This window comes from Corvus hawaiiensis, chromosome 3, assembly GCF_020740725.1.
Source record: "Corvus hawaiiensis isolate bCorHaw1 chromosome 3, bCorHaw1.pri.cur, whole genome shotgun sequence".
Classification (NCBI taxonomy): Eukaryota; Metazoa; Chordata; class Aves; order Passeriformes; family Corvidae; genus Corvus; species Corvus hawaiiensis.
The window spans coordinates 3912758-3939115 of NC_063215.1; the positions used below are offsets into that span (position 1 = coordinate 3912758).

The 26358-nt window shown below is 43.7% G+C and overlaps 1 protein-coding gene across 1 annotated transcript in view; it reads left to right on the plus strand.

The window, feature by feature from the left end:
- Nucleotides 1-26358, plus strand: part of PKHD1 (PKHD1 ciliary IPT domain containing fibrocystin/polyductin) — a 244172-nt gene that overhangs the window by 13809 nt on the left and 204005 nt on the right. The window contains exons 14-32 of the mRNA XM_048299521.1: nt 748-883; nt 1729-1843; nt 2655-2930; nt 3393-3479; nt 4110-4203; nt 4655-4797; nt 5481-5611; nt 6388-6572; nt 7056-7194; nt 8928-9082; nt 9611-9795; nt 10786-10908; nt 12469-12574; nt 13453-13731; nt 16981-17111; nt 17632-17767; nt 21005-21200; nt 22661-22728; nt 24676-26289. Coding sequence (XP_048155478.1) covers nt 748-883; nt 1729-1843; nt 2655-2930; nt 3393-3479; nt 4110-4203; nt 4655-4797; nt 5481-5611; nt 6388-6572; nt 7056-7194; nt 8928-9082; nt 9611-9795; nt 10786-10908; nt 12469-12574; nt 13453-13731; nt 16981-17111; nt 17632-17767; nt 21005-21200; nt 22661-22728; nt 24676-26289 — 4299 coding nt within the window. The remainder of the gene's footprint in view (nt 1-747; nt 884-1728; nt 1844-2654; nt 2931-3392; nt 3480-4109; nt 4204-4654; nt 4798-5480; nt 5612-6387; nt 6573-7055; nt 7195-8927; nt 9083-9610; nt 9796-10785; nt 10909-12468; nt 12575-13452; nt 13732-16980; nt 17112-17631; nt 17768-21004; nt 21201-22660; nt 22729-24675; nt 26290-26358) is intronic.

A 26358-nucleotide genomic window follows, 5' to 3' on the forward strand; every position in this document is an offset into this window, starting at 1 on the left:
TTAAAAGGGTGTGCATTTAAATTAAGTCTAAGGAAGGTATTTTTTTTACGATGAGGGGGGTGAGGCCATGGCACAGGTTGCCCAGAAAGGAGGTGGATGCTCCATCCCTGGAAACATTCAAGGCCAGTTTGGGTGCAGCTCTGAGCAACCTGCTCTAGTTGGAGATGTCCCTTCTCGAGGCAGGGGGTTGGACTGGATAAACTTGAATGGTCCCTTCCAAACCATTCTGTGATTCTATAGCCAGGAAAGCCAAGGTGGAGAGCTCACCCCACCAAGTGCAGACAGGAGATGGTGGGAGGATTGTCAGACTGGTGTGCAGGGCTGTGGAAAATGAGCAGAAAAAGGCCTCAATAATATTTAGAGGAAGGATGGCTGAACTGGAGTTACTGCAGAGGCTGCTGGGGCACTCCTCGAGTGGAGCATTGCAGGAGACTGTAGTGCATAAAATGAGGCTTAACTTTGACTGTGGGTCACCTCAGTGCCTTTTCCTGCAAGAGCAGACATGTGAGCTGGTTGGATGCTCTGCTCTCTGCAGAGTTTTGTTATTTCTGGTGGAGGATTTCAAGGTAAAACAAATTCCCTTAGGCGAGATCTGTGTTCTGCCTTAGACTGCAAAATACCCCACAAACAGAACCAATTTATTATTAAAATTTTCTCTCTGGCCTGCCTCCTACACCACTGATTCCAGCATGTGCTCTGGGATTTCTGCTGGCTGCTGCTGAGAATACTTTTGTTTTAACTTTCTAGGAAACAGAGGGCTTCTCTTTGAAGTCTGGGATGATGCCTCTGATCTGACAGCAGCAGGTCCTGGATACAGATGGCAGTTTGTACCTAATGCCAGTTCCCCAGCAAGGTTTCTGTCTGGGGCAAAGAAGTCCTTCAGGTACTCAGTGATCTTAAAGAGAGACGAAGCCATGGCAATCACCTTTAGCAGTGTAAGGTGCAGCAAAAACACCTGACAGCTCTTTACAGCAGAGCCTCACTGTATAGCTCCTATAAATCAAAGAAAACCCTTTGCTCCCAGGTCCTTTTGAAGCTTAAAATATGCAGTGAAGTACTTTATTTTTCCTCCTGTTGCCTTCCCTCAGTATTTCTGCTCTACCTGGCCTAGATATGCTGAAATACCACCAAAAAAAAAAAAAAAAAAAAGTTGTGGAAATAGAAGGAGCTCCAGTTTGAGGCCATTTTGGGCTGGAACTCTGGCCAGATGTGGAGGGGCAGATTCTCGGCTGATGTTGGCAGCAAAGGTGAAGTTTATACAAATAAATAAATTCCTGAACTGTGCTGGTTCCCACTGCCTCTTCAGATATGACCTTGAAAGACTGTACAATGTGCATGAATTCTTACATTTTTCTACCACTTCTCTGTTTTTGTTGTTTGATTCTGAGGGTGGTTTTGGCTTTTTCCTGCATGGTCAGGGTTAAGACCTTGTTTGAGAAGAAATGCACTAAAGTGGCCACCAACAAAATCATACTTGGTTTCATGGAGCTGTTTTTTCTTTCCTTTTTGAAACTTTTGTAAGGCACAATTGACATTTAATGTGAAATCGGGTCATTTTGAGGTTACTTCAGCTTTAAAATAGCAAGGTTTGTTTTGTTAAAACTTGGTTTAAAGATGTTTTCTTGTTACTCTGTGTAGGTGTGAAGGTGGGGTGTGGGGATGGTTTGTTGTTTTGGGGTTTTCTTTGCTGTAACTCTTGTATATTATGGATGTTCTCTTTTTGCTTAGCTCCAGACTCCGTGGTTTTTTTGTGGCTCCTCAGACCAACAATTACACCTTTTGGATTCAGGCAGATGGGCAGGCATCTCTCTACTTAAGTTTGTCCCAAGATCCAGAACAGAAGGTATTAGTCTCGGCAGAGAAAAATGAGATGAAATGAAAATGAAAAATGAGGATGAAAAGGGTTTTAATTAAGGTGATAACAAGTAGGAATTTTCCCAGTGTGGATTGGTTTATTGTCTCTTATAAATGTATTGCAGAGTGAAATCTGTGTGATTATATTTGATATTTTACATCAACCCTTTCGGGCTTTTAGCTCATAAAATACTCACTCTTGCAACCAGAGGCATTGATTGTCTTTTCTAGAAGACTTTTTTTTGTTAGTTCAGCACATTTCTGTCTGAACTGAAGTTATACATGAAAAGTTATTTGGGGAACTGTTACTAGTGCTAGGGTGAGCCATAAGAATCATCTTCTTTGTGATATTGAACCTTAAACCAAAGCTCTTTCAGATTGTGGCTTTTTCCTACATAATGGGAAGGAATTTGTCAGCCATCAACCCACGGTTATCAGTTATAAACACAAATATATTGGGTTTTTTTTTTTTTTTTTATTTTTGGAGCTGTGGCATTGGACTAAATGTTTTTGTGGCTGGAGAGAGGTCACCAACTGCTTTAATGGCTTCAAACTGAGAGAGAGTAGGAAGAAATTTTTGACTCTGAGGGTGGCAAAGCCCTGGCACAGGTAGCCCAGAGAAGTTCTGTCTGCCCCTGGATCCCTGGCAGTGTCCAAGGCCAGGTCGGACTGGGCTTGGAGCAACCTGGGATAGCAGAAGGTGTCCCTGCCCGTGGCAAGGGATGGAACATGATGGTTTTTCAGGACCCTTCCCATCCACATCATTCTATGATTCTGTGATTTGGATGTTCTGCACACAGGTGAGAATTGCTTCTCTCCCTGCTGGCAATTCAGAGTGGTCGGAGAACTGGGTGAAGAACTGGAGTGAACTGTGGCAGCCAAAATCCCAGAAATTTGAGCTCACTGCTGGTTCCAGGTACTACCTGGAAGCGCTGCATCATGGAAAGACACCCAGCAAGGGGATGAGAGTTGGAGTCCAGATACACAACACGTGGCTGAACCCCGATGTGGTGAACAACTACTGCGTTGAAAGGCACGAAATTCGGGCTCGTGCCTTGCGACTTCCAGAAGTGCAGGTCAGTGCTGCAACTGCCTTGTTGGTGCTAGATGTGAAAAAATGTGTGTTTCCACCTTGTTTTCAACCTTCTGAGACAGCTGATGAGAAGAGCATTGTGAGCTGAAGTTGTCTGTGGTTTTTACATACGTTAGTGGGTGTGTGTAAGCCCTCAGGAGTGAGGGAAGTTTTTTCCTAATGGTGAAACTCCTGAAGGTCGGGAGCTTTAAGGACCATTTGCAGCTGCACAGGTCATGTACCCCTTGTGCTCCTGTTAATCTAAGAATCCCGTTCCTTGTAGGACAGGAGCAGTTCAAGAGTAGCTGAAGTGACTCTTGGAAGGGATCCCTGGTTTACAGAGGCTTAAAAAGGCAAAATGCTGGTTGTAAAATCCTCTTCAGCAGAAGATGCCAGGTTTGAAGTGTGTGTCTCATGCAGTTTGCATCTGTTTTCATTTCTTTATTTGCTTCTCTTTTTTAACCAGATGTTGACTGTGTCTGGTACAGGCTATTTCAGTATCTCCTGGAATAACATGCTGAGAATGATCCCCACAAATGCTACAGCTCACCAGGTAGGTGCTGTTAAACACAGACACAGGGTCCTCTGCTGGGATGGAATTGGTGGAACTCTGGTGCTTGACAGAAGTTAAGATTTGGCCCAGAAGCTGAGATAAAGTTAATGTGATATAGGGGTAAATTATTTTTATGTGTTTTTTTTTTAACTGAGAATGTCTTACAATGTGATTTTTTTTTGTTTTGTGAACACTGACTCCCAGGTGTATTCTAAGCGTATCACAACACCCAGATACCTTGGGCTTGCATTGATCCAGATCTTTGGACTTCTCTAATGCCAGATGTGTGCTGTATGGCTCTGGCTTCTCCAACAGCCCGCAGTCTCTTGATGTGGCTGTTTTTTAATCTTAGAGTGACCCTGAGTGATGGCTCCACGACAGTCATTAGACTGAGGATGTCCCACACCCCTGAAAGCTGTCAGACATGAAAGTTTACACTCTGTTGAGATAAATTTTGTTATATTATTATTTAAAATTTTTATTCTTGTAATATTTGGCTACCTGCTTATTCAGAGCTGCTGTGCCACCGATCCCTGGCTGGTGAAAAAATGAAGTGATGATGTGTGTGTTGAAGTCTCTGCTGAAATGATTGTAACTGGCTGCTTTTCACTTTCTTAATTTCTTTTAAAGGTGCAAACAGCAATAGAGGAACTCCTTTCAGTGAGATGTGAAATGGAGCCAAATTCTGCTAAAATCCTTTTTCGCCATGGTTTTGAGAAAGAAGGTAGGGAACTTCTGTGGCAAATAAGCAGTACTTTTTGTGAGAATTGATCTGCTTTTATGACATAAATGTTCTTTAAACTTTTAGTGGTAGTAAATTTACACTTTTAATGGGTATAAGGATGCATTTATATTTATCATTTATTCATTGTGTGTATGCATGAAAAACAACATGATCAGTATAGTAATCATCATGATAGAATATCCAGGGTTGGAAGGGACCCACAAGGATCATCAAATCCAGCTCCTGGCCCTGTACAGGACAACCCCAGGAATCTGTGCCTGAGAGTGTTGTACAAACACTTCTTGAACTCTGCCAGGAGAATACTTAGAGTAGGACTGTTTGACAATTTTTGGATACCCACTTTCTGTATCTTCATGAATTTTGTCTGAGTTGGTGTCTTCTGAATCACTTTGAAACCTCTCATTTCCTTGTCTTGTTTTTCATATGTCAGATATGAAGAACATCATCACCACAGGACACATTGTCAGTGGAACTGAGCCGTTCTGTGGGAGGTTCAGCATCCACAGACCAAGCCAGCTGGTGAAAACTTCCCCACCAGCACTACCAAGATATGACCTTACTGAATACACACATGTGAGTGGCTGCTCTTAACGAATCGCTGTTCTCAGCGAGCAGCTCGCACTGGGCACTGAATGCTCAGAGTCTAATTGACAACATAAAGTCTTCTGGTCTGCTTAGAATTGCCCCAAATCTACAAAGGATCATGTCTTAGCACAGAGCAGAGCATCTTTTATTGGGTGTGAGAGTGGTTTTGTATCTCTGAGATGTAAATACTGTTTAACACACCTGGCTGTTGACTGTTCCTGGGGATACAACCCTTGCTGTGGGAAAGGAAAAAATGGGATGGTGTTGGGGAAAGGTGGAAGACGCAGGGACGACCACTTCTTGACAAAAGGAAAAAAACCTTTTGTTATTTTGGTGGTCCATTATTGGTCACTTTCCTGCTCATCTCCTACTTTTGATAGGAATGAACCCAAAAGCTCAGGGAAGCCCCAGGGGTCAGTTTGATGCCATGTTGTGGCACTCCTGGTGCCACAAACCATCTTCTACAGCTGTTATTCCCTCTCCAGCTCTCTTGGAGCCCCTTTAGGCACTGGAAGAGGCTTTAAGGTCTCCGTGGAGTTCTGTTTTCCCCAGGCCAAACAACCCAGTGTTAAACCAGAATTCACACAGGGTATCTTCCTTCATCTCCCATGTACATTATATATAAATTACCTGTGTTTTGATTGGTGAAAATCTTCTCCCCATTTTTGCAGGCGTGTTTTGCACATAAAGGCCATATGAGCAACATCTTTCATCTCTCAGTGTCCTACACCAATGTCTCTTCATGTCCAGTGAGGAGGAACCTCACCTGCCTGTGGCACTTCAATGAAACCAACTCTAAAAGGTATCCAGGAAATTTTAGTTATCAGAGTTTATATTTTGCATAGTAAGAAGGTGCAGTGGGAAAACTGAGGGAAGTTCTTATTTATATAGGAACAATTTCTCAGTTGGAGTAATCTGACAAAAGCTCTGTCCCTGCAGAGGCATTCCTGGAATGCGTTTTCGTACTTTTTCGAGGATTTAATGAGTAAATTTCCATGTTTCTTGCTACATGCAGTATCTCATCCCAGTGATACACAGGCATACTTGAAGATTTTTGAGGACATCAATTTCCAAGTTTCTTTCCCAGTAGATTTTCTGCAGTAAGAGAGAGAATTGATTGGTTTTTCCTCCACCCTTTGGAAGCTTTGAAAATTGGTGTAACCTTTGATTTTCTTTATTCACTTCAAATTCCGAGGGTAGAAAACATAAAGCTTAGGGCAGGCAGACTTAAAAAAAAAATCAGGAGTGTCTGAAGAACTTGGAGAGAGCTGAGGGGTTGAATTCTGGCTTGACCCCCATTGAGGTCACTGATGCCACTGTGGGATTTTGCCAAAAATAAAGCAGGTGTAGTCATTCCCATATCCCACTCTTGTGATTCAGGGGTGGAAACATAAGCAGAGATCTAAATCCTTATTTCTCACTGTGGAAAACCCAACAAGGACATGGTGAGTGATCACAAACCACTGAGCATGTGGCTTGGCTTGTGTTAGAGTAGAAATAACAACAGGAGCTGGTATTACCTCGAATCTTCACAATCACCTCAAATTCGATTGTTGTCCCAACCTTGGTGTCTTCCAGCTGGACATTCACCTGCACTGACCTCTGGAAGAGGTGTGTGACCCTCTCTGTGCTTCTCCAGGACCTCCCAGCCAATTCCCCAGTATTTGTGCATCAGATAAACTTGCAGAGCCCTGTGCTGCAAAAAGAAACACCTGGATCATTTTATCTTGATGAACTCATCATTGCTGACAGAGCTGTGATTGGTAAAGGCATCTCTTTTGGTTTTTTCTTCCCCAGGATATTCCATTAAATCTATAGCAATAAAGCTGGATAAAACCTTTTCAAAGGGAAATTTCGCAACAGGCACAAAAATAATTTTATTTTCTTGAACTTTTTTTTTTTGGTGACAGCAGTCAAGAAGGAATTACCAAAATATCAATATTCTTGGTTTATTTGAAAATAAATAATGGATCAGACTGTGGTGAAATCACCACAGTGAACCTGGAGAGGTTCAAAAATGTGTAGATGTGGCACTTGGGGACATGGGTTAGTGGTGGACTGGGCAATGCTGGGGAATGGTCCACACAGTGGACTTAGAGGCCTTTTCCAACCTTAATGATTCTATGAAATATAACTGAAAACCAAAAATCCCCAAGCAGGTGTTTCCAGCTATGAAATGGCAAAAACCTGGGCACAGTCAACTCTGCTCTCCTTGCTCTGGTGAATATTTGTGTTTTTTCTTTCAGTTTCTCAGAGAGATCCCAAACCTCCCTGGCCAGGAGGGAGGATAATTGAAGCAGTGTCTGTGGTGGGGTCTCCTCCCACCTACAACGTGTCCTGGAGGGTGTCTGGCTGTGGTGCCAGTGTGCCCCTTCTCTCCCCAAGGTAGGGACAGCGAGTAGCTCATCTCAATACTCTGTAACACCTCTTGCAGTTCCCCCAGCGTGTCTGGAGCTGGTTTTCAGCTGGGTTCAGTTGCTGAAAACAAGAGTTGCTTGATAAGTTTGAGATAACTTGGGGTGTCAGATGTCCGTGGGTCACCAAGGTGTGATGTAGGACTGGAAGGAAATCTAAGCTCTTCTGGAACAGTGGATGAAGATCATCCAGAGGTGTTTCCATAACAGCTTTAATGACACCAATTCCCACATTAGGCACTGGAAATCCACCTTAGGTGTCCTTGTTTGCTGAGATGAGGTTTCTGTTCCTCCCAACAATGACAGAGGAATCGGAGCCATAGTCTCTAACTAGATCAGAGACTGTAACATTAAAAGTTTGCACTGGCAGAAAATAAGTCCTGTAAAGGTTGGATTGTATCCAGCTGAGTCAAATGTAGTATCCTGACACAAACCACCAACAGGAAAGGACAGGGATGAGAATACAGGCGGATGTTTGTGGTTGTTGAGATGTGTCACCAGAGGTGTAACTAGCAGGAAGAAGAAAAGTCTTTACTCCTGTGTGGAGCCTGAAGACTGACATTGCAATGCTGAAAATAGCACTGATGAACAAATTTTTCAAATGTATTTAGAAAAAAATGGGAAAAAAATGCCATGAGCATCATTATGGAGCTGAAGAAAATGCCTAGGAAAGGAAGGTTTAAGAAGCTCCACCTGTTTAGCTAATAAAAAGAGGATTAAGAGGTGGATTGATCACAGTACCTCCCACCAATATAAAAAAGGGTGCTTGGCATGGGTGGACTTTTCCATCTCACAGAGGAAGATATCAGAGAAAAGCAGGAATCAGCACAAGCTTTAAAAATGAGTGGGCTGAGCACTGTCTTTGGAAATCCTCAAAACAAACCTGGCTCTTTCTCATCACTGAGCACGGACTGTGATTTAATCCAACACAACTCCTTCTCCTGTCGGAACAGGAAAATTGTCTAAAATCTTGTACCAGCTGTACAAAGAGCTCAGTGATTCTTTTGGTTTTACTGTCTGGCGATTTGCTCTCCAGAAGCCACTTGTTATCCAGACGCTTAACACACGGTGGCATCTTGTACCACAGAGAGACTCCTTTCCCCTTGAAACACGAGAATTTTAGTGGCAAAGGAGAAAAACATTTTAACTTTTAGAAAGTGGACTTCGGGTGAACATGAATTACTCCAGTTCAGATGTGGTGTGTGGGGGCATGGTTTAATGGTGGATCTGGTAATGCTGGGTTTGATCTTAGGGGTGCTTTCCAACCTTAATGATTGTACAATATGGAATCTTCCTGTTACTCAGGGGAGTTGAAATTTTCATGGACTCGAGGAGATTACAGGGGGAAATGGGAAATAGTTTTTGCTTTTATGTTGCAGATGCTGTCCAGGCTGCACTGAGCTGCTCCTTTAGAAACACCAGTACTGGGGTAGCACTCCCCGGTGCTTGATGGTGTTTAAATTATTTCTTCCATCATTAATTTTAAAAGGTCATTTTCCATCATTTTCTGCTGTTGCATTTCCTGCCTAATGCAGTTGGAAGTTGGGAATATCCAGTTTTGTTTGAGGCCTGGGTGCATTTCCTTTAAATCCTTCATGAGTGTTGCTCCTAAAGGTGCCCCTCAGCTGCTGGTTGACACAGGAGTGTCAGGAGTGGGGGTCTCCACTGCTGATGTCTTCCTGTGACCCCCTCTCTGTCTCACAGAGGTGCAGTGCTTGGGGAGGGCTCCGAGGAGCATGGATACCTCTACGTCTCCACGGAGGATGTGAGAGTCAGCCTCACCATCCAGAGGCTGCAGAAGTCATCCCCAGCTCTTGGAGGGACCTTCCACATCCACTTGGCCAATACAGTGATACCAGGTAAGGGAAGATGCAAGTCAGGGCCTGGGTTTCCTGAGCAGGAAGCCAAGGGAAGAATTAATAGCCAGAGAAGTTTTGGCTGCCCCATCCCTGGGTGTGCTCCAGGCCAGGTTGGTTGTTTTTAAATAGTGCAGATGATCTTCAGATTAGACATAAGGAAGAATTTTCGTCATGATGAGGGTGGGAAAACAGTGGCACAGGTTGTCCAAAGAGGTGGTAGATGCCCCATCTCTGGAAACATTTGAGGTCAGATTGGATGGGGCTTTGAGCAACCCGGTCTAGGATTCATTGCTTGGATTAGATGACCTTTAAAGGTCCTTTCCAATCCCAATCATTCTACAGTTCTATTCTATAATTCTATGATCTTTTGGTGTTTAGGGTCCAATAAATTTCACTGTTTTGGCAGCTGCAGAGGTTTGAACCACGGACAGGCTTGCACTTATAATGAAACCCCTTCGTTTCCTAGGAGCAGGCAGATGTGCTCTCCTGGAGAGGGAGATATCCACTGCTCCCTAATGTCTTTTGCAGACGTTTCAGTACACATTTCCGCCCACCAGCTCCGCAGGCTTTTGCAGGACAATGTGGATAACTTTACAGCTCCCTTCTTCAACACCAGTGACTTCACTGTGACCAGAGACTCCAGCTCGTGCTATGAAAGTGTCTGGACACTGACTTGGAAAAAAACTGCTGGGGACTTGCCCAATGTTATCAGTGTACAGTAATTTCTTTTGCTAATCCCCACTTTAATCCCCATTCAATGTCTTTGGCCTTTGCTGATTCACTCTCTTAATCATTGTTTTTATGAAGACATCATGGAAATTTAGACAACCTTCCTATTTGGACTAGCAGCTTAAGAAAACTGCAGATTAAATCATTAAAAAAAAAAAAACTCTTGCGGGAGAAGAAATTAGATTGAATCTTCACTTCAAAACCAGGAGACTTAAATGTAATTTCTGCATAATAAAGGGGCTGCTATACTGAAATGAAATCTTCATTAATTATATCTACAATAATGTTTCAGTACAGTAACTGAAGCTCATCACAGATTTGTGGCATCACTTATTTGCCAAGAAGGTATTTTTCTGAGAACTATTTTGTCTGGTTCCATATCTGGCTCTCATAAGCCTCAGGAAAAGGTTCACTTTACACTCTCCCATCCCAAGATTTGTCATGCTAGTTTTGCTTCAAGCAGATGGATCTTTTTGAGTAAGGACTCAGGCTGGGCTTCTTCCTCCCTCAAAAGGGAACACTATTTCTTTGGATATTCAGCTCCTAAAAGTGTGACATTATTTTCAACAAATCAGTGAGTTCCAATGCTCAAGATGTTGGCCTGGAGGGTGAAAAAAGTTTGAGCTGCATCTTCAGCTCTTGCACAGGCCCTTGTTTCACCTAAAGTCATGTCTTTGAGAAGCTCTTTCTGTGCCTAATTCCAAATTATATAATTGAGTACTAAAAGTTTATTTGTAAATCTGTCTCCTGAATATCTTTTTCTCAGTTTGCCATCTCCCTGTCTGCAAGGTGAGGGTGGGAACAGGGAGGTATTGTGAAACCTTGAGTAATGAAGATTTAGACCCAGAGATGTGATTCATGGAAGAAGGGTGAGAAGAAGTTTCCAGGAGTTATTTGCATGTAAAGATTCTGTTTTAATTTAAAATCACAGAACAGAAAAAGATAAGAAACTTAAATTCCTTGATCTTTGCCAGGTCTCTGACGAAAATCTCACTGGCCTGAAGCCAACTGTTTCTACTCGTGTAGTTTATGATGGAGGTGTGTTTATTGGACCAATATTTGGGGACATGCTTGCCACCCCCCATAACCAAACGCAGGTGAGTTGAGCTCTCACACTCCCCACTGATTCAGCAGGGTTGTGTAGCTCCAGGGGTCTCACAGGTATTGGGGTACCTTGTTCTGCCACTAAATCCTTTCAGGAATCTGATGTTCTGTGCCATAAATTTCTCACATTCTGCTGCCTGGTATGTGGAGCAGGATTTGCCTCCAAGAGTTGTTGCAGGTACTGAGAATGGTGATCATGGGTGATGGAGGACAATTCATTTTTTTTGAGGCAGTCACCAAGGGGTGACACAACCTCTGAACTCCCACTCTTGGTGGGTCCTGTGGTGCTGGCCACCAAACTGGGAATGACACAATTCACCTGCAACACTGATGGGCAAAATAAATGAGTTGGTTGCTGGGATACTCATCTGTGAGTTAGGCAAGTCCTGAGCCTCCATGGATCTCAATTCCCCAAGTAGGAAAAGAGAGAAAGCAGGGCTTCCTGGCTGGAGGAGGAATCATTCTGGTCTGCTGGATGGACAAATGTGTTTCCAGCTCTGCTCTCAGATGTTGCAGAACGGTGGCTGCTGCTGGCTTTGTTTCCAACAGACTCACAGGCACTGTGGCCATAACAGGGTGATGATGTTGGATGTACTTCAAGCCCAGCTGTGCAACATCTGGGGCCAAGTCTTCCTGCTTTTTTCATGAGCCTGGTTCCCAGCCATGAGAATTGCTTTTCTTCCAGTGACTCAGCCACCTATGACATCTTTTCCATCTGTGCTGCACAAACCCGCAAACAGCCCCAGTGAAACAAGACCACCACCAGCAAACAGATTTTCTGGTAGTTTTTGAAGCTTTATTCTGGCTTGCTGCTAGCGCAAGTATAAAAGTGTCCCTCTAATTATTGTGTCTCTATTCAAGCAGAGTGCTTTGCAACTTCTGTGCTCCTTGCACTTCTTTGGGACAGTTGCTTTTCTTTTTGCAGGCATTGGTGTACTCTCCTGGCACACCCTTAATATCTGGAGAGAGATAAAGAGGGGCTATCTTATGCCCTATCCTTTGCCAGTTGACTCTTCTAAAATATCAAGATCTCAGGAGCGATATTTCTTGATATCTCTTTTAGACAATCAAGGTCACAGCCCAGTTTTTTCCTTTGGCATGAACAAGGGGCAAAAAATAAAATTGAGGGCTGCATGCTGAGAAGACACATTGTGGGTTTCATTTTAATCAGTCTTCCAGGGTGTTTTAAACATAATAAACTTGTTCCCAAGGCAAAGTGGGAAGAACTGGGGAAAGGCAAGAACGGTCTTCAGTGGATGACTAGAAGAACAGGATTTTGAGGAGGTGTGGGTCCCAGGATGGTGGGAGATGCAGCATCCAAAGCTGTGCTCTGCTGTGCCTTGAATGAACCCAAGAAATTTGCTATTCAAATGTGCAATTAAATTTTTAGTGAGGCTGCAGCAAGGTGAGCAGCTCTCTGTCTGTGCCCTGTTCTGACACTGCATGCTCTCAGTAGCTCAGGGTGGCTACCAGCATCTATCAGGAAGCTGTGGCTCTAGAAAACACCTCTGTTCCCTTACTAACTTTAAGGTAACCCTCTCCTCTGTCCCCAGGTGGTGGTCATGGTGAATGATGTCCTTGCAAACTGTTCTGGCTCATGCTCTTTCCAGTTCAGCCAGGAACTGACACCCATAGTCAGAGATGTGGAGTATTCATCAGGTAACGGGGCCTGCTGTCTGAACAAAATGGCAAAAATTCTGTGAAAAAGATCTTCCAGGTGCTGATGATTTCATGTGTATGGGTATCCTTTTAGAAATTTTTGATTTTATGGAAGCTGCACTTTTATGGGTCACTTAGGATCAGCTCCAGTTCCAGACATGCTGAGTGTACAAGTGTGTCCAGAGAAGGGCAGCGGAGCTCAGAAGGGTCTGGAGCACAAGTCTGCTGAATAGCAGCTGCGGGAGCTCAGCTGGAGAAGAGGAGGCTCGGGGGGGACCTTCTTGCTCTCCACAAGTCCCTGACAGGAGGGGGCAGCCATGTGGGGCTTGGTCTCTTCTCACAGGGAACAAGAAATAGGATGATAGGAAATGGCCTTAATGTGCATCAGGAGAGGTTTAGAACAGATGTTAGGAAAAATTTCCTCACTGAGTGGGTTGTCAGTCTCTGCAACAGGCTGCCCAGGGCACTGTGGAGTCACCATCCCTGGAAGGGTTCAGAAGGCTCGTGGATGTGGTATTTGGGGACATGGTTTAGGGGTGAGCACAGAGGTGATCTCAGAGGTTTTTTCCAACCTTAACTACTCTGTGATTCTATGGGAGAGGCATAAAGGGGAGAGAAACAATGGCAGGTTTGGTGCCCAAAGCAAAAGACATCTCTTGGCTCAAGTTATTTTTAATAAAAATTTAAGGAAACATCTAACAGCTGGACAAGGACAGGCAGGAATTGCTGTTACATGAGACAATGAGAAATCACCAGTGGTGTAGTTTTTAGGACGTCCTGATGAAGCTGGTAAAAACTTTTAACTGTTGGCTGAAATTAAATTCTGGGCATTGATATGCCAAAATTCATGAGGCACCTTGATGATTATATTCCTTCAGGTGAAGGGTCCCAGGCCACAGTGGTTATCAGAGGAGCTGGCTTTGGAGAGGAGAAGCCGGCCCTGCAGGTGGAGGTGAACAACAGGAGCTGCCTCATCACAACTCTGAATCAAACAGAAGTGGTTTGCCAGGTGCCGAGGCTGCCGGTCGGGATCTACCTGGTGACACTGCTGGTGACACCTCACGGCTTCGCCCTCAATGGCACCACAGGACAAGGGATCTTCCTGGCAGTGGAGCCAGTCCTGGGAGCTGTTGAACCTCCTTCGACTTCAGAGATTGGTAGGTGTGGACCCTCCAAGGGAGCTGCTTCCTGCTTCTTCCTTGTCATGGCGTGTTCTGGTTCTTCCGTACTCTCACTACCAAAATTTTCACCTGAAGAAGACATTTTATGGCTGGACACATTGTGTGTGACCCAAAACACAGTCAAAAATTTCTTAAAGACTGACAGACTTCCCTTGGCTCTCTGTGCAGGCAACCAGTTTCCCAAACAGTTTTGTTTGGGAATTGTATTTCAAGTGCACATATATTCATTTCAGCAAATCATTAGTGTTTCATACTCATCCTCCCATACCCATGTCACATGTAGATTTGCAGTATTTGAATTAATCTGGCCTAATTAGAGTGGGTATTAGGGAAAATTTCTTCAGTGGAATGGTTGCCAATCACTGGAACAGGTTGCACAGGGCATTGGTGGAATCACCATCCCTAGAGGGATTTGAAAGATGTGTAGACGTGGCACTTGGGGACATGGATTAGTGGTGGGCCTGGCAGTGATGGGTTACTGGCTGGACTTAATGATCTTGGAGGGTTTTTTCAAACTAAACGATCCATGATTCTATAACTGTGAAATGGCTGAACTCTGGTTAATCCCAGTCCCACTGAAGTGAATTCATATTCTGAGGAATAAAATGGAAGACTCGCCTGTGTTTAGGCACAAGGCTAAGAAACTTAGAGAAGGTAAAGCTAAACTGAATCTCCTTCCATTCCCATTATGCCTCCTCTCCTTGAAACAGCAGAGGAAATAAAGAGTGATAAATTCCATACCTGAAGACAAGAGCTGGAAAGAATTCTCTTTTCTGGTTGGGTTTTTTTTTTTCAAGAGGGATGAATCTTGTCAACCCAATGAGAAATGTGGCAAACACTCTTGATACACCTGGACTGTGCAGTGAGAGATAGTCTCAGATTATCCCTTGTTTTCAAGCAGCAAGGAATGCACCAGAAACAGCATGGCCCAGGTCTACTCTGACAAAGGCAAAGGTCACCCAGTTATTTTTCTGGGAATCTCCTCATTTCATTTTTGAGATCATGGTAATGAACACCACTGAGAGCAGTACTGGCCTTGCTGCAGCTCAGACATGGCTTGGAGATCTGATTGTGCCATGCTTGGCCACCTTGGATCAGCCAGAGAAAAAGAATGATGGCCTGTAAACCTCTCCATGGATGATGAGCATGGGATGGACTTGGAATAACACAGGGTTCCTAAGCTAGAAGTTATGGCTGCCTTGTTCTTTGGTTTTGGATTTGTTTGTGGTTTTCTTTTTGTTTGTTTGTTTGTTTGTTTTTGGGGGGAGGGAGGTTGTTTATATTTTTTTTCTGGTGTTGATTTTTTTGGGTTGTTTTCTTTTTTTTTGGTGCATGGGAAGAAAATTATTCTAACTCTTTTACTACCATTTTTTTCCCTAATGACTAGATCATATAGTACACTAAGGTTAAGAATCACTTTTAATTAATGGACAACCCAAATGAATCTAAAAAACTCTAAAAACAATCCATCAATGGCAAGTTTTAATGCTTGGGCCTTGATTCTTCTTTCCTTTGCTGGCAAATCCACTCCTTCTCCCAATTACAGTGATCTGTCACTCATTAAAAAGAAAGCAAACATAATGCTATCTTACGTTACATGTGCCTGGAACGCTTATAATTGGAAAGAATTACAGCTTCCATCTGTGTTTTTAATTTCTCCCATTTCAAATACCTCTCTTCAATCTCATCGTAAAGTGCACACAGGCAGTATTTCACTGCATATAGATATAATGTAGATATCAAAACTTAAGAGCATCAGTCTTTACACAACACTCGTGGATTCTGAACTCTAAATCTGAAGCTCCTTATCTGACAGCTCTCTCATTAGACAAGCGGATTCAGTTTTCACTTCTTGCTCTTTCTGACTCTGCAAATTTAATGTTAGAAGATGGGAAGGCAAGAAGCACCTTGTACTTTGCTGCTTCAGCTCCCTCTTGTCAAAATATCCCTGGTCTCAGTGGTGCCATGCTGGGGAATCCCCATGACCTAACTCTAGAAGCATGGAATGCCTTTCTAAAGATACTCCCATGTTCCAGTAAAGAGCAGGACCTTGCTGTTAATGTATCTGATTGCTCTTGTTGGCCTGGATTTACTGCCAGCCAGAGGAAATCAAGATGAAACTTCTGTAATTCTCTGGTAGTTTAAAGAATTAGCAGGAAAAGGTAATTTTAGGAAAGTGTACAAGGGATTCTGCCATTAATATATGATTACCTTAACATAGAAGGTTGCTTGCATCACATGTGAAAAGAGGGATAAAAGCTCAGTAGGTTTACAATATAGCCATGCTATTAAATACAAATAATTCTCCTGCATTAATTACTGCATTAATTAATACACTGCATTAATTAGTACCTGTCCGAGCAGTCTGTTCAGCCATAATCTTAAAACTCTGCAGGGCTGAGAACTAGAGAAAAAGCTCTAAGTTTCAAGTAACGTTTCCTTTTTTTTTAAAGTTTCTCTGAATTGCATCAAAGCACAAACTCCAGCTTAGAATTGCCATTAATGCCCGCTCCTGTTGTCTTTCCAATCTCTCTTTGAAATACCCCTGAGTCTTCTAGTTGCTTGGAAAAGCAAAGGGACACCTTGACTCTTTACCTTGGAATTGGATGCTGAAGAAAGATCAAGCACAAGTCTGGCTTGTGCCGGGCATGATCCTGCATGGTGTTGAAGAGGCTCAGTCTGGCACGAAGGAGAGCTGAGCTTGCTCAGTGCCCCATGGAACGAATCCCTCAGTGACTTCCCTCACAACTCCAAGTCTCGAGCCCTGCCAAGCCCCCTTTCTATCCCAAACTTCCTAGACACATGCTACAGGCTTTTCTGACAGCAGGGAGCTTGGCAGCTGTTTGAACTGTGAGAGCACCTGCTGCGTTAAGCTCATTTTCCATTCTTAGCGCTTCTTCCTTCCTTCCTTGTTTCATTCTCGGGCTGGGGATCTGTCTAAGGGGGAGATCACAGGCCAGGGCTTGCTGGTTTAAATAAGTATGTCATTAAAAAATAAACCGAGAAACAAACCCAGTTGTCCTGTATCGTGGAGGAGAATTCAAATAATAGGCAAGAAGGATCTCTTCCTTGCAAGACAGGAAGCCAGGCACAGCAAGGTGGAACAGATCATCATCAGATCAGCTGACAGACTCTACTGCCTTTTTAGTCATCTATAAACAAAGAATCCTTTGCATATTAAAATATCCTACATATTGAATATCATGGAATAATTGTTTTTTTTAGGAGGACTGAGAGTGACTCTCAGGGGGACTAATCTGGAAGGGGTAAATTCAGTGTTGTTTGGATCCCAGCCTTGCCCAATTTTGGAGGAGGACAGAAATGCAACAAGAATTGAATGTAAAGCTCCTTCTCGGGTAAGAAACCACATTTTTTTGGGGAGCAGTTAGAAGCCAACGTGCCTTCCTATGTTTTCCTGGCCTAAGCTACACTAGGGGAAGGGCAAAGGGTAGCCCATCAGCCAGGTCTTGGCTGTGGGACAATTTACTGTGGACTCTACAGATTAGACCAGCTTAATTAAAAATAGATTAATAGCTGATTTATGAAAACCAGTGAAAAAAGCAAGCTCCTTAATTTAGTAAGGATATTACAAATTAAAAGCTGCATAGTCTGGGATTTTATTTACTAGCTTAATTTACAAGTATGGATATAGCAAATCAAAACCTGCATAGTCTGAGATTGTTTTAAGGTTTCTAAATCTCCATAGCTGCTCTTTCAAAGTCAACATAAATGTAGACATTTAAGTAGTGTCTGGTGTATATGAAAGTTTCATCAGTGCCATGTGCCTGACTTAATATAGGAGATGTAGGAATACCGGAAATAACTTTTTTTTTTTAATTGGTTCATTCTTAACCCTGACATTTTCTTTCTTCCTAGGGGACAGAAGATGCTGCTGTCCACATAACACTGATTTCTGGGTACCAGTCAACAACAGTAACCAACTTGTTCCAATATGATCCTTCCTTAAACCCTGCAGTTGTATCGCTGAGCAGGAACAGAAGTGGCATAGCAGGTGAAAAGGCTGCAGATGTGTATTGGACATCTTCTGGAGAAGGGTTGTTATTGCTGATAGTGGTGGGGCAGAAGGAATTTAGGTCTATAAAGTGTGATCTGACACTTATTTTGTTTTCTTTTAAATTTTAGTTCCTATATTTCCTGCTAGTCCTGGTCAGTCCTGGTTGGTTTTTTATTGGCTTTTCTCTTGCATACATGAGGTAATGAGTTGCTTGCCCTAGGCTGGCATGGATGATGTCCACAGCATGTCAGGTTCAGTATAGTCATGCTTTTGTGTCATGTTTGTCTAACTCTGCTCTGAAATTATCCCACCCATTCATTCAGTGATGGGATACACGGTTTAAGTTACATATCAGGAAAAGGTTTTTTCCCCAGAGGGTGGTTGGGCACTGAACAGGCTCCCCAGGGAATGGACAGAGCCCCAAGGCTGCCAGAGCTCAAGAAGTGTTTGGATAACACTCTCAGGCACATGGTGGGACTCTAGAGACTGTCCTGTGCAGGGTCAGGAGTTGAACTTTGATGATCCTGGTGGGTCCCTTCCAACTCAAGGTATTCCATGACTGTATTTCTTAGTAACAGATTCACCCATGAGAAGAGAAATGAGCTCTAGAGAGTGTCCTTCTCCAGGATCCAAGTGTTGACCATAAAGAGCATCATGTGCATTTTGGGTTGCTGAAAGCAGGGGATGGGCAACATTTCTTTTACTAGTTCCCATTTCCAAGCCAAACTGCTCCTTCCATTGTGACCTTGCAGTGTGTTACGTTAGAATATGAGCATAGACCTCACAGAATCTGTGGGGACAAAATCCTAATTAGATGTCATGGAGTATTTGGCATTCCTGTCTTTTGAAAGTTTCTATTTGGGGTTGTTTGTTTGTTTTCTTTCACATTTCCCTCATTTTCGCCCCCAGGATTTTGGTTGGGTGTAGGGAATAGAAAGCATAAATGGTGAATGACGTTCACTTTTAAACAAGTTTTTTAGAAAGAAGGTTTAGTACATTTCTGTGTGGCAAACAGACACCAATTTCTTGGTATCTGAGACAGAGAGGAGGGAAGATGGGAGGAAGGCAGAAATATTCCTGTTTTCTTACTTATCCTACTCCCATTCCTCCAAGAATGTAATAATCTGACTTTTTTCTCTATTTTTGCAACCTTTCCAGCGAACGCCTTAAAGCTCCCCCAAGTTTGGTTGGACTTGGTGGGGATGTGCAGGGTTAGGTGACTGCCAGTGCCAAAATTCTCTGTGCACTCCCAGCATTTCTATTCCTTTCCCCAAATGCCCTTGTCATTTTCCATTAATCCAGAATGCATAAATAAGAGAAAACGTCCTTTATCATCTGAATATTATTCAGATACCACAGCACCAAGGGGAGGTTTTTGTAGCCGCGGGCAGCCCAGGTGCAAGGAATTCCTTAATGTTACAGTGTCTCATGAGCTGTGCTGGGGCTGAGTTCAATCTCCTACCCAGAACCTCCACGGCTTCGTCTTTTAATATAATTTTCCTTCTATATAATAAAAAGAATAAATAAATTACACTGATGCCTTCCAGGCATCTGGGATTAAGCTGACAATTGACCAAGAGTCCAAAGAGTTCACGTTATTAACATATTCAACTTCTGAGGCTTTCAAACTTTATTTGAGTCTTTGTGAATGCAGAATTGAAAAGTACCAGCTCCAAGACCTGCTTAGAGGAGCAGGTAGTTGAGGGGAGCTTGGTACAGGCTCTCCTGCTCCTTGGGAGCTTCTTCCTCTCTCCTTCATCTCTTCAAGGGAGAAAGGAGGATGAGATTCACCTCCTAAACACATCCCTGTGCTCGTTGTTTAGATGCTTTGCATATTCACTGAAGAGAAATAGTTGGTTCTGTGGTGGGATTTGCCACAGCTCTTTTGTGTGTCTTACAGTAGAATGAATGACATAAAGGCTCTTTTCTCTTCACTGACCACAGATAGAGCTATCAGTGAAAATGCCTTTATTTGAACTGATGGATACCACCTTAATTTTTTGAAGCTGTTTCAGAAGAAATTTCAGATATGAAAGTCCCTTGTCTCTTGGCTTTGTCCTTTCCTGTTACTGCACTGTGCACAAATAAAGGAAAGATGATCCTGTATCATCTGAACACAACAGCTTAAATGGGAGAGAACCATGATCACCGAAAATAAAACGCTGGAGCTGGGCTGGTTGTGTCTGGAATGGAGTTAATTTACTTCACAGTGATTTGTGTGGGGCTGTGTTTTAGGTTTGTGCTGAAAATGCTGTGGATAACACAGGGATGTTTTGTTATTGCTGAGCAGGGCTTACACAGAGTCGAGGCCTTTTCTGCTCCTCACCCCACCAGTGAATGGGCTGGGAGTGCACAAGGATTTGGGAGGGGACACAGCCAGGACAGCTGACCCCAACTGACCCAAGGGATATTCCAGACCAGTTTATAAAGCTGGGGGAGGAAGGGGGCAGAGGGAATCATTCTGAGCAATGGCATTTTTTTTTCCCAAGTCACCATTCCGTGTGATGGAGCCCTGCTGGGATGGCTGAACACCTGCCTACCCATGGGAAGCAGAGAAAGAAGTCCTTGTTTTGCTTTGCACACATACTTTTTGCTTTACCCATTAAACTGTTTTTATCTCCACCCACAAGTTTTCTCCCTTTTATTCTTTTGATTTTCTCCCCCATCCCACTGCAGGGGAGGGAGTGAGTAGCTCTGTGGGGCTGCGATGTCATCTGGGGTTAAACCATGACAAGCACATCTGACTTAAGGTACCCAAGGCAATTTTTGTTTTACTGTGGAAGGCTCCTGTTAAAGTTCCATGGCTCCTTAATGCTGAAAAGCAGGCTCTAGATCATTTATCAGCAATTCAGAAAAACCCAGAACCCCTCAGCTCCAGAGCTTTAAAGAAACTGGATTTGGGTTTCATTAAGTTCAGCTATTTATAGGATAGACACTTATGGTAATAAGGACTTGAATTCTATCCTGAGTGTGGCTGAGAGTGGCTATTGGTGGCCATAACCAAGTTCACTGTGCTGATGTCTCAAGACAACCCTGATAGCTGGTGACCTTATGCAGGAGAGATTGAGTAGGATACAGAGCCACAGCAACCTTCAACATTTTGGGTTTGGGCTGATGGACAAGACTGGGCCTATTCTGGCATAATGGGACTCTGCTCTTCCTCAGGCAATAGTCACATCTGCTAAAATAACCATTGCAAGAAACACTGAAAGAGTTCCACTCCTTTCTCTGCAGGAGGTGAGGAGCTTCACATTGGAATATCTCAGTTTGCCAACTACCAGGGCTCAGATGTCAAGGTCCAAATTGGGGACTCATGGCCACAGATCCAGGCGCAGACAGACCGTGGTGTTAATGTGACTCTTCCAGCCCTGCCTGCAGGGTGGTACAATGTCTCTGTCCTCATCAGTGGCATTGCTGTCGCTTCAAACAGGTGTGTATTTTCCTTAGAAGTTTCACTCTCCATCCTATTTGGTGTTTTAGGGTTAATCTGAAAAGGAAGGTTTGAGTTTTTCACAAATTCCATACCTAACGGTGAATTCTGCAGTGTAGTATGAAATTATGAATAATTATCAAGGCATTTATTGATCTGTGGAACCCAAGTCAGCAAACTGCTAATGCTAGTCAATTAACTCCCCTTGGATCAGTAGGAGGCAGGAGAGAAACATTTTAGGAAAAAACAGTTGATTTGATGAAATATGCATATTCAGGCAATCAAAGGTATTCACAGATTCAGGTCAAATGCAGATAAATCCTGCTGTAGGAAAACAGCAGAAGAAAAGAAACACTTTTCATCAGAAAAACAAAAGCTGGTTTGAACAATACAAAAATGCTTTGTTTGGAGAATTTTTAAATGATGCTATTTCCATCTCCTAAGGTGACACTTCAAGTTCATGCCTAGATAAATGTAATATAAATGAATTAAAATGTGGGGGAAAGCTGACCTGAAATTGGGATATAGGAGTGCATTCACAAGCAACACAGTTTTGTTCCTCAGCCATGGCAGCTGCCAGGAGTGATCCTGAAATGACGATATTGGGGAGAAATTAGGTGTTTTTATTGCTCGCAAACCAACTTAAGCTGCTTGTAGTGTTAATGAACTTCAGAAGGAGAGAAATTGTGGTTGGTGGGATGGCACAGAGGGATTCATCCCACCTGGTACTGGAGTCTGTTAGCAGCACCATCACTTCATCTCCAGGGATAGCTTGGAAGGAGATGGGTCATCCCAGGAGAGGACTCTGCTCTCTGGTGGGCTGGATTGCAGGATTGGGAAGGCCCCTTCTCTAAGATGTCTTTTTAGGGAAGGAGATGTTTTTGAAAGGAGGGTGATGAAAAAAATAGGTGTAGATGGGACAGAAACAGAGCTGCACCTTTATCTGGGTGGGCTTCAGGAGCTTGTGTCTGGGTTTCCACTTGTTCCAGTTACTCCATTCTGTGGCAGGAGGGTGTGAGGAGAGGAGGCAGCTGTGATGCCTTTTTGATGCTCTTGCATTGGGCATAGCTACAGTGGGATCTGCTTGCTAAAAAATCCGTATCCTTGCTTCCTTTGACAGGCAATTCTGTTGTACTAAATTTGGCCCACAAGTTGCCAATTGATAAGAGAGTGTTTGTGATAGATGTAGCTCAAATGTGTCCCTGCCCATGGCAGGCCGGTTGGAATGAGATGACCTTTAATGTCCCTTCCAACCCAAATCATTCTGTGATTCTAAACCACATGGAAAAATTTGAGGTGTTGGGTGGTCTTGTCACTGTGACATCAAACAAAGGGAATGTGCCAGGTGGGTGCTTGGCTTTCCAGGAGTTGTAAGAATGAAAAGCACTGCAATAGGAAGGAAAAATAAAAGAATACCCCTAACTGCCCCAAATCCTTTCTGTGTTGCTTATGTTTTGCAGGGTTGAGCCGTTAATCCAGTACCTCTCTGAGATGTTCAGCGTCGAGCCATGCTGTGGCTCTGTTCTGGGTAAAGAGCATTGGTACATCTGCAGCCACTTATAGAGGTCAAGGGGATCAAGGGCACAGTTTTCCTGCAGGAATGGAAAGTGCATCCCATTTCAGATCAGTTTAAATGAGGGTGTTTTGAATCTGTGACCCTTTATTATGCAGACATCAACTGGCAGACAGCAGCGGTCTGGAAATGTGGGATTGTAGTGAGCATCCTTCCATCTGGTTGGCTGGCTCAGGTCTCCCTGTGTTTTGAATTTGATTTCCCCCAGTGTTTGCTCATGTATTCTTGCACGTTCCTATCGGGAAAACAAAGCATGCCCACACCTGGCTCATCTGTGCTGTTTCTTTCAGTCATTTTGTCCCCATCTTTCAAGGTTTTCCATGTGAAAGTTAGGTGGAAAGCAGAGTACAATTGTGGTTTGAAGCAAACAATAATTTCAAGTGATCCCAAAAGGGATGCTCATTGTTATGTTGAAAACAAAAAATAAAAAAGCCCTTTTTCAATGTTAATTTTAATCAAAAGGGAAATATTTATTAATCCCATTCTAAGCTTTTAGACACTGGAAATAATTTAAGTGTGTTTCCGAGCAGAACATCACTGAATTAAAAAGAAAAGTTTTACTTTAAATCTTAAAAAACAGATTTGGAGTGGTTGATTTATTTTGTCATTTGGCTGGTGGTGGGGGAGAGTTGAATCCCTGTAGTGAATTTTACATGAGCCCTTAGATATGCTTTTATAGAAGACAGGGAAATTCTTGTGCTACAACCTCAGGTCCTCCACAGATTGCTCTTCCAGGCTCACAACACAGTTAGACACAAAAATTCAGCATCTTTGTAGTACGTGATTAGTTCAATAGTTTGTGAAGTGCTCAAGCCTTGAAAGATGAGAGAGTAGATAGAGCTTGGAGAGCAAATCCTATCAGTTTTGAAGATTAAGCCATACAACAAAAAATAATAAAACTTTTACCCTTCTTTTTATATTTCAGAGTAAATTGAAAATTAAATAAGAACTGATTAACTCTTTGGTTGTGGTCTTATGAATGGCTTAAGCGAAATTAAAATCTCTGCAGCAAAAAGCACCAGTCCCTCTCCCTTTACCTCTACTCTTTTGTTGTCTCTAACACGTGTGTGTGCATCTGGGTTAAGGATTTGGGATCACTTTAAAAGAACTCCATCAAAAACTAACTTATTTTTCAGCCAGATCATGGGAAAAGGAAGGCAATGACCTTAATGGATAAAGAGGTTGAAGCAAGGTGGGACACTGGGACTACCAGTACCGTAAACAAAAGGAAGATGGACAGAGGTTTTGGGTGGGCTCTTCCCTGCGAGGGTGGGGAGGCCCTGGCACAGGCTGCCCAGAGAAGCTGTGGCTGCCCCAACCCTAGAAGTGTCGAAAACCAGGCTGGATGGGGCTTGGAGCAACCTCATTTAGTGAACCCGTGGCAGGGGTTGGAAGGAGATGGTTCTTAGAAGACCCTTCCAACCCAAACCATTCTGTAATTTCACAAAATATGACACCCTGCCTCTGAGTTTGCAAATAGTCACTACCAAATTCTGCTTCTCTGTAGGCAGCAGGATCAAACTACTTCTCCCCCACCTGTATGGACAGTCCCGTTCAGTGTTCAGCCTCTGTTTACTCTCAGGGGTGCTTTCACAGTAGCTTTCTCATTTCTGTGGTGACTTTCCACTGTCATTTACTCCACAAATGTCCCTGGATACGCGTTACCTTAATGTCTTGTCCACGTAGGACTATCCTGATATATGGCTGCTATTATCTAGCTGTCTTGTCCAAAAAAAGGACTTTATTTTTTCTTTCCTTCATCCTATAATGCTTTTCAGCTGTATCATAAATGGTTTGGGTTGGAAGGGACCTTAAAGATCATGGTTTGAGATGGTTCAGAGATAGTAATGAATTCCTTTCCTGCATATAATACCCTTCAAGCCTATTTTGTTTTGCACCTAGGTGGAACACTGCTCACAATCTCTGGCGTGGGCTTTGGCCAAAATCCTGCCTTGGTTTCTGTTTCAATGGACAATCAAACCTGTACAGTTACTCACCTGGCAGAAGAGACAGTTTGGTGCCTGACCCCGCCAGCTGCTGGTTTGTCAAATGAAGATTCACGGGACATCTCTGTCAGAGTAAATGTAGCCATCAGCAGTGGATCACTTCATCATGCTCTCTGTGCAAATAGGACCACCACCTTTAACTACCAAAGAGCTTTGACTCCCCTCGTTACTGCTGTTGAAACAGAGGTTATAGATGGCAGCCTGCTCTTGAGCTTCCAGGGGATAAACATCACTGGATCTGTGGCTAAACTTGGACACAGTGAATGTCAACTTGAGTTTCAACGTGGCAACCAGTCTGAAATGTCTTATCAGTGCTCTTTGCCACTGAACAGCCTGGAACCTGGGACTTTCCCCATTCAGGTCATCCAGAGGCAGCTGGGATATGCTCAAGTGACAGCAAGGCAGCAGGCCCTCACAATAACTCCACAGATAACCTCCATATTCCCATCACAAGGATCAATCTGTGGTGGGATGTACCTCACTATATCTGGTTTTGCTTTGAAATCCAGGAAGAATTTGGTACAGGTCAGCCTGGAGAGTAATTACTCCTGTGAGATCCAGAAGTCTGATAATGACTCCATCAGTTGTCTTGTCCTTCCAGGGGCCCACCCTTTGCACTATCAGTGGTTGGCTGAGGCATCTCAGGCTCTCAATGTCACAGTGGTTGTCAATGGGGTCTGCAGTGTGTGCCTTGGGGACTGTACACTCCACCTTCATGAGCACTGGACACCCTTGGTACATCTGGTGACCTGGAAGACCAATGGGACATTCACTTACATGACAATCAAAGGACAGAGGTTGGCCTGGCACGGTGACAGCCCCATGGTACATGTGGATAACAGCACTGTCTGCAAGGTGACTTTCTGGAACGAGACCATCATCAATTGCCAGACAGCCTGCCTGGCCCCAGGGGAGCACAACATTTCCATATCCAGCAGGAAAAGTGGCCGTGCTTGTTTCAGAGGGGCATCCAGCATTCTCACCATCCTGCCTTGGGTGTACCAGTTTTACCCACGGAATTTCAGCACCAGCGGGGGAGGCCTGCTCAGCTTAGCAGGGTTGGCTCTGAAAGGAAAGAGGACGACTTCAGTCCTCATAGACCATCGCCCTTGCCTCATTCACAACATCACCTGTGTGTTTATCCAGTGCATGGTGCCTCCGGGGAATGGCACGAGGGCTCTCAGTCTGAAAGTAGATGGACACTCCTATTACCTTGGAACAATAAGTTACAGTGAGGAATTTACCCCAGCTTTCCTTTCACTTGTTGCCACTGGCCTCCTTTTAACTGTGACAGTGTCGCGAGTCATGGAGACGGACAATATCCAAGTATTTGTGGGAGATTTTCCTTGTAGAAACATCACCATCACTCACTCCATGTTGCAGTGCTCAGCTCCTCTGCTCCCTGTGGGAGAATACCCTGTGCTGGGCTTGGATATTCCCAGAGGATGGGCTTCCTCCAACCTGATGTTCACTTCTCATCTGACAGTGACAGCTGCCCATCACAACTGGGGTAAGTCATGGAGGGTTGCTGCAGTTCCTCCACAGGCATTGCAGTGACAGGGCATTGCAGTGAGGCATT